This window comes from Entelurus aequoreus, linkage group LG11 (assembly GCF_033978785.1).
Source record: "Entelurus aequoreus isolate RoL-2023_Sb linkage group LG11, RoL_Eaeq_v1.1, whole genome shotgun sequence".
Classification (NCBI taxonomy): Eukaryota; Metazoa; Chordata; class Actinopteri; order Syngnathiformes; family Syngnathidae; genus Entelurus; species Entelurus aequoreus.
The window spans coordinates 1,057,788-1,074,344 of record NC_084741.1 but is presented as its reverse complement, the minus strand read 5'-3'; the positions used below and the strand labels follow the sequence as shown (position 1 = coordinate 1,074,344).

Here is a 16,557-nt window from a genome sequence, read left to right as displayed (position 1 = left end):
TTTATTATACAGTAGGATTATTACACAGGTTTGGTATATAACCATGTTTATTATACAGTAGGATTATTACACAGGTTTGGTATATAACCATGCTTATTATACAGTAGGATTATTACACAGGTGTGTCTTATGCTGGCACTGGAAAAGGTGACAATGTTTCAGCTCATTGAAAATATTGTTATAAGTACACCTCTGCCTAACATGTTATCCTTACTAACAAAAAAAGAAATTAATTATATAATTTTTTAAATTTAACTATAGACATTTTGTGACCAACTTGAGCTGTTCGATACCGAGAAATACAGTTTGATAAACTCAATAAATTGATCAGCAGGAGCACAATTTTAACGCTACAGCCTACAAAATAAAAATGAATAAAACAATTGTTCAGATGTTTTTAAAGAAATCCAAATGAGGAAGTCAAAATGAATGGCGGCAATGTAGTGCCCAGCTAGCATGATTACTTATTGTCAATGGTATCGATAGTGTCAAATAGTAGGTTGGACACAGCATTGAAGCCATATTTTATTTTATTTTATTTTATTTTATTTTATTTTATTTTTCCCGGTTGTAATTGAATTGTGGTGTTTTTTTATTTATTTTTTTTATTTATAAATTTCAACATTTACAAACAGTTGAGAAACAATGATCAAAATAAGTACAAAAACAGGGCCAGGGGGTTATGAATATAAAACTTAGCCAATGTATCATGAGCTTGCAAAGGTAAAATTCCTTTTCAAATTTGTTTTTATATTTGAATATTGTATCTTTAACAACTCGTCATGTATGACTGAAACCTATTTGCGTTTTAAAAAAAGAAAAGCCGAATAAACGCGAGCGTTCGGTGACGTCATCGCGTAATTCACGTCGCCCGTCGCTGCTGACGTGTACCGGAAGTAATGCCGGAAGTAGTTGTGCGCTGCCTGAAGCCGCTATCTGTTCCTTTTTAAAACCTCCTAAAGTCTTAATGTGTCCGAAGCATCGTGAAATAATAAGATTGGCAGCGACATGCGTGATGAAGTGACGACAGGACTTGAACTCACAACCACTCCAGCACAGGTAGGACTATACAAAGCACTATGCTAATGCTAGCACGCTATGTAGCATTTAGCATTGACTTTACTGATCTACCATCATGTTTTGCCACACTTATCATTTGATTTAAAACAAATACAATAATCAAATATGTTTACCGTGCGTCACCGTCACCTCGCCAACATTTCTCATGCCTGTACGTTCACCTAAATATCATTCTCTGCATTATTCATGACGTCAGCATTGTTTCTCTGATATATTACAGCATTATTTGAGCAGATTCATGACGTCATCGTTGTTTCTCTGAATTATTACATTTGTAACAGCCGGAGGGGGCGCGGTTATTAGCACGCGGTTTTAAACATGTGGCTGTTCTAAAAAAAAACAAAAAACATACATGCTAGGCTAATGACGTATATGTTTCAAAAAAGCTGGCACAAGTGGCAAAAAAGACTGAGGAATGCTAATCAAAGACTTATTTGAAACATCCCACAGGTGAACAGGCTAATTGGGAACAGGTGGGTGCCATGATTAGGTATAAAAGCAGCTTCATTCATTTAAAAACAAGGACGGGGCGAGGGTCACCACTTTGTCAACAAATGCCTTAGCAAATTGTTTAAGAACAACATTTCTCAACAAGGAATTTAGGGATTTCACCATCTACGCTCCGTAATATCATCAAAAGTTTCAGAGAATCTGGAGAAATCACTGCATGTAAGCCATGATATTGCGCACCTTGGATCCCTCAGGCATTACTGCACCAAAAAGCCACATCAGTGTGTAAAGGATATCACCACATGGGCTCAGGAACACTTCAGAACTACTGTCAGTAACTGCAGTTGGTCGCTAAATCTGTAAGTGCAAGTTAAAACTACTATGCAAAATCAAAGCCATTTATCAACAACACCCAAAAAAATTTTGGGGGAAGCATTCACAATCATGAAAGACATGACAGTTTTTTTGTGTTTTTTTAATGCATTGTAAATATTAAATACATTTGATCAAAAGTCTGCTTACAATAGAGCCTGTGGGGGCCTTTCAATTCTGCCAATAGAGCCCTTAGAAAAACATCCATTAGGGTTTTATATACATGCTTTAAGTATATACAGGTATGGTATGTAGTAATATTCATAATAACATGTAATATATACATGATGTAAGTATATATGTCATGTAGTAACATTCATAATAACATGTAATATATACATGATGTAAGTATATATGTCATGTAGTAACATTCATAATAACATGTAATATATACATGATGTAAGTATATATGTCATGTAGTAACATTCATAATAACATGTCATATATACATGATGTAAGTATATATGTCATGTAGTAACATTCATAATAACATGTAATATATACATGATGTAAGTATATATGTCATGTAGTAACATTCATAACAACATGTAATATATACATGATGTAAGTATATATGTCATGTAGTAACATTCATAACAACATGTAATATATACATGATGTAAGTATATATGTCATGTAGTAACATTCATAATAACATGTAATATATACATGATGTAAGTATATATGTCATGTAGTAACATTCATAATAACATGTAATATATACATGATGTAAGTATATATGTCATGTAGTAACATTCATAATAGCATGTAATATATACATGATGTAAGTATATATGTCATGTAGTAACATTCATAATAACATGTAATATTTATTATATATTTATCATTTAATATATACATGATGTAAGTATGTATGTCATGTAGTAACATTCATAACATGTAATATATACATGGTGTAAGTATATGTCATGTAGTAACATTCATAATAACATGTCATATATACATGATGTAAGTATATATGTCATGTAGTAACATTCATAATAACATGTCATATATACATGATGTAAGTATATATGTCATGTAGTAACATTCATAATAACATGTAATATATACATGATGTAAGTATATATGTCATGTAGTAACATTCATAATAACATGTCATATATACATGATGTAAGTATATATGTCATGTAGTAACATTCATAATAACATGTCATATATACATGATGTAAGTATATATGTCATGTAGTAACATTCATAACAACATGTAATATATACATGATGTAAGTATATATGTCATGTAGTAACATTCATAATAACATGTAATATATACATGATATAAGTATATATGTCATGTAGTAACATTCATAATAACATGTCATATATACATGATGTAAGAATATGTGTCGGATTATATCACCTGCATGATTTATAATCTACAATACATTTACAGGGAGCAGGGAAGCGAGGAAACAGCAGACCAGTCAATGCCAACATAGGCACGCAGGTGCTGCTATAAATAATGTGTCTGCTTTAGCGCTTATAATAACAGTATCACTAATACATGGTTATTATCCAAATCCCAAAATGTCGTATTGTTGGTGGTTTTTGAATGGTTATTAATCGGATTTTATAGTTGGAATAGTGGCAGTCACATTGGCCCTGCTTTAAGCGGAATTTAATTTTCATTTGTTTAATATTTAGAATGCATAAAAGAAAAAAATCCATCAGTCTTCATTTCTTTCATAATGATTGTGAATGATAAGCACAATTCCAAAGAAAGTGCAGTTCCCCCTTAAGTACCAGGTGGTTTTTGCATTTGCTGCCACCTGGTGGACAAAATGAGTAGATCATATCAAAAAAAGTTTTGAAAGTACTTTGAAATGATAGCAGAGCATTTACTTATATGACTCAATCCAAACAACCTTCCCTAGTCATGCTGAAGAAAACAAATGTCACTAACATAAAGTCAACATAACACAACTTGCTCACTGAACATTGAAAAAGGTCCAAACGCCATCAAAACAAATCTAAATGAGACCCATTTAAATCCATCAGAGTGCATGATGGAAAAAATGCAAAAGTCTCCACACTTCTCCATGTTTGGCACATTTTAGCTGCTTGGTATTTCTGATGGATAACACAACTTTAAGAAGGTCGTCATGGAAGTAAGCTTTCACATACTTAATATCCAATTAAATGTCTACTCACGCCCAACGTTTCCTTCAATTAAAGAAAAGATTTGCAAATTTACAGCAAATATTTTCTGCAAGTATAAAAACTTCTTTTTTTTCAATTAAAAAAATAATTTGCAAGTATAAAAATGTTTTTTCTTTAATAAAAAAAAAATACAATTCTCAAGTGAAAAAAACTATTTTCTTAAAAAAAAAGACTGGCAAGTACAAAAAACATTTTCTTCAATAGAAACAATTTGCAAGTATAAAAACGATTTTCTCCAATTAAATGATTCACAAATATAAAAACTAATTTTCTTCAATAAAAATGTTTTTTTCCCCAAGTATAAAAATATTTTTTTCAATGGAAAAAAAACAGAACAATTTGCAAAACTTAAAATAATTTCTGCCAGTAAGAAAAAACGATTCCCAAGTATAAAAACACATTTCTTCAATAAAAAAAAAAGATTCACTAGCATAAAAACCATTTTCTGCCGATAAATAAAATGATTCACCATTATAAAAACAATTTTACTCTATTAAAAAAAAGTAGTCACAATTATTAAAACTATTTTACTCTATTAAAAAATTATTTGCAGGTATAAAAACTATATTCTTCCAATAAAAAAACAATTTGCAAGTATAAAAAAATACTTCAATAAAAGGATTTGCCTGAATAATAACAATGTTCTGCCAATAAAAAAGAGGATTGGTACATACCGTATTTCCTTGAATTGGCGCAGGGAATATAGTATTCGCACGTCTAGAATTACTGCCGGGTCAAACTCGTTTCTCAAAATAATTAACGCATGCTTGGCCTTATCGCCGGTTCATTATTGACGCCGGATCAAATTCGTTTCGCAAAATATTAATTTTATTATCGCATGTCTATAATTTTCGCCGGGTCAAACTCGTTTCGCAAAATATTTAGCATATGGCTAGAACTTCAACCGGGTCAAATTCGTTACGTCACGAATCGCACAAAGGAAAAAAGATAAAGAGCTATTCAGTAGGATTTAAGGTCCAAGCTATTGAATACCGGTACAGTATGCTAAAAAGAACAGTAAGCAGCTATGTTTTATTAATATACCGTAGCTGCGTGTGTTAAATACTGTATGAGTCATCAAATGACTCCCGCCTCCTGGTGGTAGAGGGCGCTGCCGCGCTAGTGATCCTTCTTGCGACTTCCGGTACTGCAGAAGAAGTGAACACACGCAGCAACAGATGTTTTTTTTTCCTTTTAACAAGGAGGATTACATACCGGTATCTAAAATAAAACAGTTTTCTAAACTGGACTTTCAATCGAAGCAGGAGGTAATAATTAAAGGAATATCTCCATCGAGACAGAGAGACTTTTAAAACGGAAGAAAGAAAATAATGAAGACTTCTATAAACAAGTTATCGATGCTTTTGGTCAGAAGGAGCTGCAAATGGACTCCATTTATAAGTACAGATAAGACCATAACAACGTTTTTTTTATTAAATGTGCTTTTCATGATGGTATGCTTACATCACACTCAAAGCGCACGCCTAAATTTACCGGATTCCTTTTGGTAAACGCCGGAGTGAGAAGAGGTTTTAAAATAATTACCGCATGCACGGCCATCCCGCCGGTTTCCGGTAAACGCAGGAGTGACAGGACGTTTTAAATTAATTAACGCCCCTGCGGCTATACAAGGAAATACGGTATACAAAGAGTAATATAGCAGCAGCTGTAATTCACACTACAACCACAGGTGGTGCTGCTGAGTCTTCCCAGCTGACCACAAGCACATAACACATTCATCAATAACACATTCATCAATACCATTGCATCAATTGGAATGTTAACTTACAGCTTGAGCTTGTTTCCCTCTCTTCTCTCTGCCATTTTACTCCTCACCCTATAAAGATGTTTACATTTGTGAAGCCTTTGTTTCATTTAAGAGGATTGTTCTTATACTTGCAAATCAATGAAAATATGTTTTACTTGTGAATCGTTTAATGTTTATTATACTTGCGAATACATTTTTTAAAATCATTTTTTAAAATTAATAATAATAATAGATTAGATTTATATAGCGCTTTTTTATACTTGTGAATCGTTTTTTTATTTAACTTGCAAATCTCTTTTTAAGAAGATTTTTTTTTTAAACACAATTTTTTTAAGTAGACAGAAGTCAATTGTTTTTATAACTACGAATCGTTTTTTTTTTTTTTTAAAGAAAAAAATGTTTTTGTACTCGCAAATTAATTTTTGAGTAGAATCAAATAGTTGTTAAATGTGTGAATAGTTGTTACTTTGTGTGTATTGGAGGCTGGTCCATGTGCACCTAGGTCCACCTCACTCCATGGCAACTTCAAGACCGCTTCTTTTAGCTCGGTTTTTAGCAGAGACGCAGGAACTGGCTTACAGTGGTGCCGTGACCCGGACGAGAGTCGGGTTTTGGGGGGGCGAGCGAGTGTGTACTGTACCTTAGTGAACCTCACTCTCTGGCAACTTCAAGACCACTCCGGCCGGGCTTTTAGCTTGGCCGTTAGCACGCTCGCCTCTCATGCGGAAGACCCAGGTTTGAGTCCCGGGTGGAAGAAGAAAAAAACACATAGTGTACTTTACAGTAGTCATCACTGAAACTTTGTTCATAGTCTGGGGTCAGGTGGGGACCAGAAACCTTCAAAAAGTCCAAACCTGAGTCCTAGTCTGTGCACAGTATGTCTAAGAATTAGGGATGTCCGATAAATGCGTTAAAATGTAATATCGGAAATTATCGGTATCGGTTTTTTTATTATCTGTATCGTTTTTTGTTTTTTTTGTTTTAAAAAAAAAAATTAAATCAACATAAAAAACACAACATACACTTACAATTAGTGCACCAACCCAAAAAACCTCCCTACCCCCATTTCTTTCTGTTATCAATATTCTGGTTCCTACATTATATATCAATATATATCAATACAGTCTGCAAGGGATACAGTCCGTAAGCACACATGATTGTGCGTGCTGCTGGTCCACTAATAGTACTAACCTTTAACAGTTAATTTTACTCATTTTCATTAATTACTAGTTTCTATGTAACTGTTTTTATATTGTTTTACTTTCTTTTTTATTCAAGAAAATGTTTTTAATTTAGTTATCTTATTTTATTTTATTTTTTAAAAAGTACCTTCTCTTCACCATACATGGTTGTCCAAATTAGGCATAATAATGTGTTAATTCCACGACTGCATATATCGGTTGATATCGGTATCGGTTGATATCGGTATCGGTAATTAAAGAGTTGGACAATATCGGAATATCGGATATCGGCAAAAAGCCATTATCGGACATCCCTACTAAGAATGACACCCAGCTATGTTTTATTCCAGGCGCGTGTATGAAGAACTGGACCTTGCAAGACAACAATGGGCAAACGGAAGGTTCCAGATCTCTACAGAGCCCCCTTTCCCCTCTACTCCATTAAAGTGGACCCCAAAACTGGGCTGGTGATCTTGGCAGGAGGAGGAGGGGCTTCCAAGACTGGCATCAAGAATGCTGTGGTAAGCATCACTCATACAGGACTACACTTTCTAGCACTTTCCAAGCACTCAATGAATGACAAATATCAATAGTCAATCAGTATTGTGGCCACTGATTGGTTTAGTCGCAGCAAAGTAGGATTCTTTCAAATAATACTATTAAATGAACAACATGAAGACATGCAATAAAAGGTGAAATGTAAGTTGCAATATTGACTATAATAAATGATAAATGGGTTATACTTGTATAGCGCTTTTCTACCTTCAAGGTACTCAAAGCGCTTTGACAGTATTTCCACATTCACCCATTCACACACACATTCACACACTGATGGCGGGAGCTGCCATGCAAGGCGCTAACCAGCAGCCATCAGGAGCAAGGGTGAAGTGTCTTGCCCAAGGACACAACGGACGTGACTAGGATGGTAGAAGGTGGGGATTGAACCCCAGTAACCAGCAACCCTCCGATTGCTGGCCCGGCCACTCTACCAACTTCGCTACGCCGCCCCACATTATTATTCTATAACGCAAAGCTGATAGAATAATAATCAATCCAATTAGTTATTGAACTATTCAAGGCTCCAATTACTTGACATTAAATATTCTACGTTTTGGGTGGCATATTTTGTGTGTTTTCCAGTGAAATAATATCATAATAACATGATAAAAACCTATAATCCAGGGGTAGAGTGAAGTGTGACTTCTAAGTCGTTATTTCATTCAGTGGGGCCCTAATCAATAATTGCTCAAAAATGATAATCAATTATTTTTGCATCAAAAATTGAACTTTGACATTTTTTGGTGAGGAAAATGTTTCAGGTTGTTAGTTTTTGCCATAAAAAACCAGAGCAGATATACTGTACATGTTCCCTTGAACATGTACAGCAGGGGTCACCAACGCGGTGCCCGCGGGCACCAGGTAGCCCGTAAGGACCAGATGAGTAGCCCGCTGGCCTTTTCTAAAAATAGCTCAAATAGCAGCACTTACCAGTGAGCTGCCTCTATTTTTTAAATTTGTATTTATTTACTAGCAAGCTGGTCTCGCTTCGCTCGACATTTTTAATTCTTAGAGAGACAAAACTCAAATAGTATTTGAAAATCCAAGAAAATATTTTAAAGACTTGGTCTTCACTAACTGACAAAGAAACAGATAACAGATTTGGTGTCCAGTTCAAAGTGTGACATGATTTATTTAAAAATTTGAGAGTTGACTTTTGTATTTTACATGAGTTATTATTTGTACAAACATGGTGCGAAGTAATTCATGATTTGTTAAAAAATGTTAGTGGCTAGCTTGTTAAAATGGGATATTGTGATTTCACAAGACTGTCTTAGAAGTGATCATTTGAAAATGTTCAATTTGAAAAACGTGCACTTAGAGAAAATATAAAAATAAAGTGTTGCATATTGATATTTATGTTTCTATATATATATATACAGTATATTGTGAGAAATCATTAAGATGATCAGTGTTTCCACAAAGATAAATATCATTAATTATTAATAATAACATAGAGTTAAAGGTAAACTGAGCAAATTGGCTATTTCTGGCAATTTATTTAAGTGTGTATCAAACTGGTAGCCCTTCGCATTAATCAGTACCCAAGAAGTAGCTCTTGGTTTCAAGAAGGTTGGTGACCACTGATGTACAGTATATCTGTTTTTATATTTGCAAATTGGGTTTTTTTTTTTCATTCACAAAAAAATTGTTATTATACTTGGGAAACGTTTTTTTAATAGAAGATCATTGTTTTTATACTTGCAAATGTGTTTTTTACTGGCAGAAAGTGTTTTTTTATACTTGCAAATCTTTTTTTTAAATCTTTTTTTTATACAATCTTAATAGAAGAAATGTGTTTACATTTTTTTAAAGAATTTTTTTTTTAAATTAATAATAATAACCAAGAAAATTGTCTCTAATTACCAATCCTCTTTTTATTTGCATAAAATTGTTTTTATTCAGGCAAATCCTTTTATTGAAGTATTTTTTCATACTTGCAAATCGTTTTTTAATGGAAGAAAATTGTTTTTATAATTGTGAATTTTTTTATTTACTGGCAAAGAATAATTTGTATTCTTTTCAATCATTTTTTTATTGAAGAAATGTGTTTTTATACCAGTGAATTGTTTAATTGAAGAAAATTGTTTTTATACTTGTGCATATTCTTTAAGAAATATTTTTATACTTGTGAATCTTTTTTTTAGTAGAAGACAATTGTTTTTTTTATTTGTGAATGGTTTTTTAATAGAAGCAAATTGTTTTTAGGGTCCGCCCTGTACCCTGTACAAAGGACTCCCGCAGGGAGTCCTTTGTACATAGGTTCCTTTGTACTGGTTACAAAGGAACCTATTGTTATTGTAAGGTTTATTATTATTCTTTATTATTATTCCGCAGCTTTGCACACTACTTTGCCCCCCTTAACATGCTTCAAAACTCACCAAATTTTTTACACACATACAAACACGGGTACAGCACACTTTAGTCAAAAAACCAAACCCCAAAAATCAAAATTGCGCTCTAGCGCCCCCTAGGAAGAAAACGGCCTCTTAACTCCAATAGGAAGGTCGTAGAGACATGAAACAAAAACCTGTATGTAGGTCTCACTTAGACCTACAATTCATAATTTCACATCTTCGGGCAAAAACCAACAGAAAGTTGGCAATTTTCCCTTCAAGACAAAAAATGACTAAAAACACTAATTTTTGATTTTTGAGCTGTAATTTGACCCCCTTAAAATACTTCAAAACTCACCAAACTCACACACATCGGGACTGGTGGAAATTGCGATCTACAAAAAAAACCGAACCCCAAAACTCAAAATTGTGCTCTACATAATTTTTGAAAAAAACAGAGAAAAAAACTGCTCCTCAGAGGAAAACTCAGACAAAACTGCTTGTAACTTCCGGTAGGAATGTCTTAGAGACATGAAACAAATACCTCTATGTAGGTCTCACTTAGACCTACATTTCATAGATTAACATCCTTCAGCAAAAATAAACAGGAAGTTTGCTATTCCTCCTTCAAAACAAAATTTTTGTTACAACCGGTCACCAAACATCAAACATTATCTGCTCCGAGCGCGTTTGTCGTTTCGGCTTCAAACTGCTACAGGAGAGAGATTGAACCCTTCTGATTAAAAGTTGACGAAAGAGTTTTGATGCGTGCTACGGTTTTGATTTTACGAGCCTTCAAAGACCCGCAGCACTAAAGCTGCTCCGCTGCTGTAATTTTACGCGCCTTCAAAGAAAACAACCACTGTGCCGCGACACCTAGGAAAAAGACACAGACACAACTTCCTCTAACTCCCAGTATGAATATCGTAGAGACACGAAACAAAAACCTCTATGTAGGTCTCACTCAGGACTACCACTGGACAAAAGTATTGGGACACCTAGGACTAGCACCTGCCAAAATGCGGACCCGTCCAACGCTGCTTGCAGCTTTAATTATACTTTATACTTTTTACTGGAAGAACATGGTTTTTATACTTGCAAATCATTTTATTGTTTTTATACTTCCACTTTGAGGAAGATATTGCAGACAGCACTGTCGCCGTGATGTCAACAGAAGACGAAGGCAGCGGGTGATTGCTCAAAGGCAACGTCCTTACGGCAGCCTTGACTTAGTTCGGGCGTGTTGGTTTCCCCGAGCTTGTGGGTCGGCCTCTGTTGCGGAGAAGGGACCCACGAGACGGCCCGGTGCCGCCTCGCTCCACCTTGGCCGTCCGATCGCAGGCGAGACCACGACAACCCGTCTGCCCTAGTCGTCCTGCGCTGGCCCCCTGTCGGTTCGGTGTTTAGGTGCCCGAGAAATGCGCAAAACCTGAATATCGCAATAAGGAACTGGTAATGGAAACACCCATACTTCGAAAAAACTCTCAAATATCAGTAAAACATTGTTGTGCTCTCATGAGGTGGTTGTTGAGACGTTTCGGCACCTAAACCGGCGAGGCGCCAAAGCAGGCCAACTGTGGCAGAGCGGTCGTCTTGCTCTCGCTAAAAAGGTCCATGACAGATGCATGTTAACTGAATTAGGCCCCGTTTACACTCAGGTTATCCGGGGTAAGTCCCACCTAACCTTATCCTTGTCCACACACAACAATGCCACTGTTTGAGAACCCCTCCCTCCCTCCGTCCGCATGTGCGGAAAATGCACACGTCATAGTCACCTCCAGTGTTGCTTTGTGTTCTTAAATATAACTTATCTGAACAATATCCAGTGTTGTGCTATTTCAATGAACTGCAATCCAGTGTGACTATTGTAGTGAATCACACCTGAGACATCATACATTAATCACATCTTTGATAAACACGAGGAAAATACACAATGTGATAAAGAACATTTGACAACAATCAAATTAGGGATGTACAAACCGCGTTTCCATATGAGTTGAAATTGTGTTAGACGTAAATATAAACGGAATACAATGATTTGCAAATCATTTTCAAGCCATATTCAGTTGAATGCACTACAAAGACAACATATTTGATGTTCAAACTCATAAACTTTATTTATTTTTGCAAATAATATTTAACTTAGAATTTCATGGCTGCAACACGTGCCAAAGTAGTTGGGAAAGGGCATGTTCACCACTGTGTTACATGGCCTTTCCTTTTAACAACACTCAGTAAAGGTTTGGGAACTGAGGAGACACATTTTTGAAGCTTCTCAGGTGGAATTCTTTCCCATTCTTGCTTGATGGACAGCTTAAAGGCCTACTGAAAGCCACTACTACCGACCACGCAGTCTGATAGTTTATATATTAATGATGAAATCTTAACATTGCAACACATGCCAATACGGCCGGATTAACTTATAAAGTGACATTTTAAACTTCCCAGGAAACGTCCGCTTGAAAACGTCGCGGTATGATGACGTATGCGCGTGACGTCACGAGGTCAAGGGAAGTGTTTGGACCCAATTCAAATACCTCTGTTTTCTTCGACAAAATTCCACAGTATTCTGGACATCTGTGTTGGTGAATCTTTTGCAATTTGTTTAATGGACAATGGAGACTGCAAATAAGAAAGTTGTAGGTGCGATCGGTGGAGCGGCGGACTACAGCAACACCAACACCAGGAGGTTGTGTTGTGTTTTGAGCAGGATAGCAGACGCACTACAGTGAGTAAGCCCGCCGCCGCATCTAAGTTAGCTTCTGTTTTTTTAGCTTCGCCAAGCTGAATATTATTAATCGTGTATTTACATGTTCATGGTTTAATAGTATTTTTGATCTTCTGTCTATCCATCCAGTCAGGGTTTTTTTTTTATTTAGTTTCTATCTGCATTTGAGACTGATGCTATCACGTTGGCTGCGTAGCTAGGTTAGCTTCTATTTTTTTAGCTTCGCAAAGCTGAATATTATTATTTGTTGATTTACATGTTCATGGTTTAATAGTATTTTTGATCTTCTGTCTATCCATCCAGTCAGGGTTTTTTTTAAATTTAGTTTCTATCTGCATTTGAGACTGATGCTATCACGTTGGCTACGTAGCTAGGTTAGCTTCTATTTTTTTAGCTTCGCAAAGCTGAATATTATTAATCGTGTATTTACATGTTCATGGTTTAATAGTATTTTTGATCTTCTGTCTATCCATCCAGTCAGGGTTTTTTTAAATTTAGTTTCTATCTGCATTTGAGACTGATGCTATCACGTTGGCTACGTTGCTAGGTTAGCTTCTATTTTTTTAGCTTCGCAAAGCTGAATATTATTAATCGTGTATTTACATGTTCAGTCACTGTGAATGTCCATTTCGCGTTCTCGACTCTCATTTTCAAGAGGATATAGTATCTGAGGTGGTTTAAAATACAAATCTGATGGTTCTTTTCCTCTTTGGTCCGGAGGACACGACGTCCACAGTTTCCAAAAACAAATTCCCATAAAATCAATGGAACATTCTTCAAAGTTCCACAACTTCCACATTTTTCATCTGATTCAAACTGTTCCACCTTCAAAATATTCAGCCTGTTCAGGAATTGTGTGCTCCACTTCAACAATTAAAAAAAAAAAATCACGGATTTCCCATAATTGTTTTTTTTTTTTTTTTGCATTGTCCCCATTCTAAATGAATTAGCCATTTTTCAAACTTCCACCATTCCCACATTCTTCAACCCATTCAAACCATTCCACCTTTAACAAATCCCACCATTCTGGAAATTCAAACTACTCTTTTTCCAAGTAAAAAAAAAAATTCCTGATTTTCCCGAAATTCCCTAGTACCATTTACTACTTCAACATTTCTTGACCAATTTAAACAATTCCAACACCAACCAATTCAGCTCATTCAGGACATTCATGCTTCTAATCATTTTTAAAAAATCCCGCTTTTCCCAAAATTCTAAAATTTCCAGGAAGTTCCCATTGAAATGAATGGGACATTTTTCTAAGTTGCACAATTTTTCAACCAATTCAAACCATTGCAACATCAACACATTCCATTAATCCTGGACATTCCAACTACTCTTTTTCCTAGTTCAAAACTATTCCAGGATTTTCCAGAATTCCTGGTTTTCCAAAATCCTATTTCCACCCTTTTTTCTGGCGACTACTCCTCCCACATTTGTCAACCCACTTCAACCGTTCCACCGTCAAATCATTCCTCTTAATCAGGACAAAAAACGAAGCTGTTTTTGGAACTGGAAAAATTCCCAGTTTTTCCCGAAATTCCGTAGTACCATTTTTCAATTCAACATGTTACTACTTCAACATTTCTCAACCGATTTGAAAAACACCAACCATTTCAACTCATTAAGACCATATAAGTTTTCTACCATTTTCAAAAAAATTCCCGATTGTCCCAAAATTCCCTAGTACCATTTACTACTTCAACATTTTTTGACCGATTTCAACAATTCCAAACCCAACCAATTCAGCTCATTCAGGACATTCATGCTCCTAATCATTTTCAAAAACCCCGCTTTTCCCAAAATTCCCAAATTTCCAGGACGTTCCCATTGAAATGAATAGGACATGTTCCCAAGTTGCACAATTCCCACAGTTTTTAACCTATTCAAAGCATTCCAACTTCAACACATTCCACTCATCCTGGACATTCAAACTAACACTTTCCCAAGTTCCAAACCAAATTCCGGTTTTCCTGGAAATTGAAACGCTTCAACATTCAAACCATTCCAACATTCAAACTATTTTAGCGTCTAAACCAGAGGTCACCAACCTTTTTGAAACAAAGAGCTACTTCTTGGGTACTGATTAATGCGAAGGGCTACCAGTTTGATACACACTTAAATAAACTGCCAGAAATAGCCAATTTGCTCAATTTACCTTTAATTTTATGTTATTATTAACAATTAATGATATTTACACTTAATTGAACGGTTTAAAAGAGGAGAAGACACGAAAAAAATGAAAATTAAATTTTGAAACATAGTTTATCTTCAATTTCGACTCTTTAAAATTCAAAATTCAACCGAAAAAAAGAAGAGAAAAACTAGCTAATTCGAATCTTTTTGAAAAAATTAAAAAAAGAATTTGTGGAACATCATTAGTAATTTTTCCTGATTAAGATTCATTTTAGGATTTTGATGACATGTTTTGAATAGGTTAAAATCCAATCTACACTTTGTTAGAATATATAACAAATTGGACCAAGCTATATTTCTAACAAAGACAGATCATTATTTCTTCTAGATTTTCCAGAACAAAAATTTTAAAAGATATTCAAAAGACTTTGAAATAAGATTTAAATTTGATTCTACAGATTTTCTAGATTTGCCAGAATAATTTTTTGAATTTTAATAAGTTTGAAGAAATATTTCACAAATATTCTTCTTCGAAAAAACAGAAGCTAAAATGAAGAATTAAATTAAATTTTATTGATAATTCTTTACAATAAAAACAATAAATTTACTTGAACATTGATTTAAATTTTCAGGAAAGAAGAGGAAGGAATTTAAAAGGTGAAAAGGTATGTGTTTAAAAATCCTAAAATCATTTTTAAGGTTGTATTTTTTCTCTAAAATTTTCTTTCTGAAAGTTATAAGAAGCAAAGTAAAAAATTAATGAATTTATTTAAACAAGTGAAGACCAAGTCTTTAAAATATTTTCTTGGATTTTCAAATTCTATTTGAGTTTTGTCCCTCTTAGAATTAAAAATGTCGGGCAAAGCGAGACCAGCTTGCTAGTAAATAAATAAAATTAAAAAAATAGAGGCAGCTCACTGGTAAGTGTTGCTATTTGAGCTATTTTTAGAACAGGCCAGCGGGCTACTCATCTGGTCCTTACGGGCTACCTGGTGCCCGCGGGCACCGCGTTGGTGACCCCTGGTCTAAACGATTTCAACATTTAAACATTTCTACGTTCGCCCTCCATTCCATTAGCATTTCAGTTCAACGTCAGCTCTTCAACATTCCAACTATTCTTCCATTCCTACTACATTCTGTCAGCATTTCACTTCCACTTCAGCATTGGAGCATTCACACGCTATTCCTTCAAGAATTGCCTCTCCTAGTTACAACCACAGTTCGTACACTGTCTGGCTAGCTGTGTACAAACACAACATGAAATAATACTTTACAGATACTGTAACATGATTGTTCATGTTCTTCACTCAGTACAGATTGGTGTGCTATCACAGTGTTGTGTGTTACGAACTCAAACGTGTTTCGTGTTGTCGTAGAAGCTAGCTTATCTCTTGCCGTGGTTAGGACTTTGGGAGGCCATTCTAAAACCTTCATTCTAGCCTGATTTAGCCATTCCTTTACCACTTTTGAGGTGTGTTTGGGGTCATTGTCCTGTTGGAACACCCAACTGCGCCCAAGACCCAACCTCCGGGCTGAATTGGTTGGTTTTGGAATTGTGGAAATCGGTCTGAAAATGTTGAAGTACAAACCCCGTTACCATATGAGTTGGGAAATTGTTAGATGTAAATATAAACAGAATACAATGATTTGCAAATCCTTTTCAACCCATATTCAATTGAATGCACTACAAAGACAAGATATTTGATGTTCAAACTCATAAACTTTATTTTTATTTTGCAAATAATAATTAACTTAGAATTTCATGGC

The 16,557-nt window shown here is 35.0% G+C and overlaps 1 protein-coding gene across 1 annotated transcript in view; it reads left to right on the top strand.

Annotated features, from left to right (window-relative positions):
- The first annotated feature begins 847 nt into the window (after positions 1-847).
- Positions 848-16,557, top strand: part of LOC133660527 (prolactin regulatory element-binding protein-like) — a 29,090-nt gene continuing 13,380 nt past the window's right edge. The window contains exons 1-2 of the mRNA XM_062064067.1: positions 848-1,059; positions 7,383-7,553. Coding sequence (XP_061920051.1) covers positions 7,419-7,553 — 135 coding nt within the window. The 5' untranslated portion in view covers positions 848-1,059; positions 7,383-7,418. The remainder of the gene's footprint in view (positions 1,060-7,382; positions 7,554-16,557) is intronic.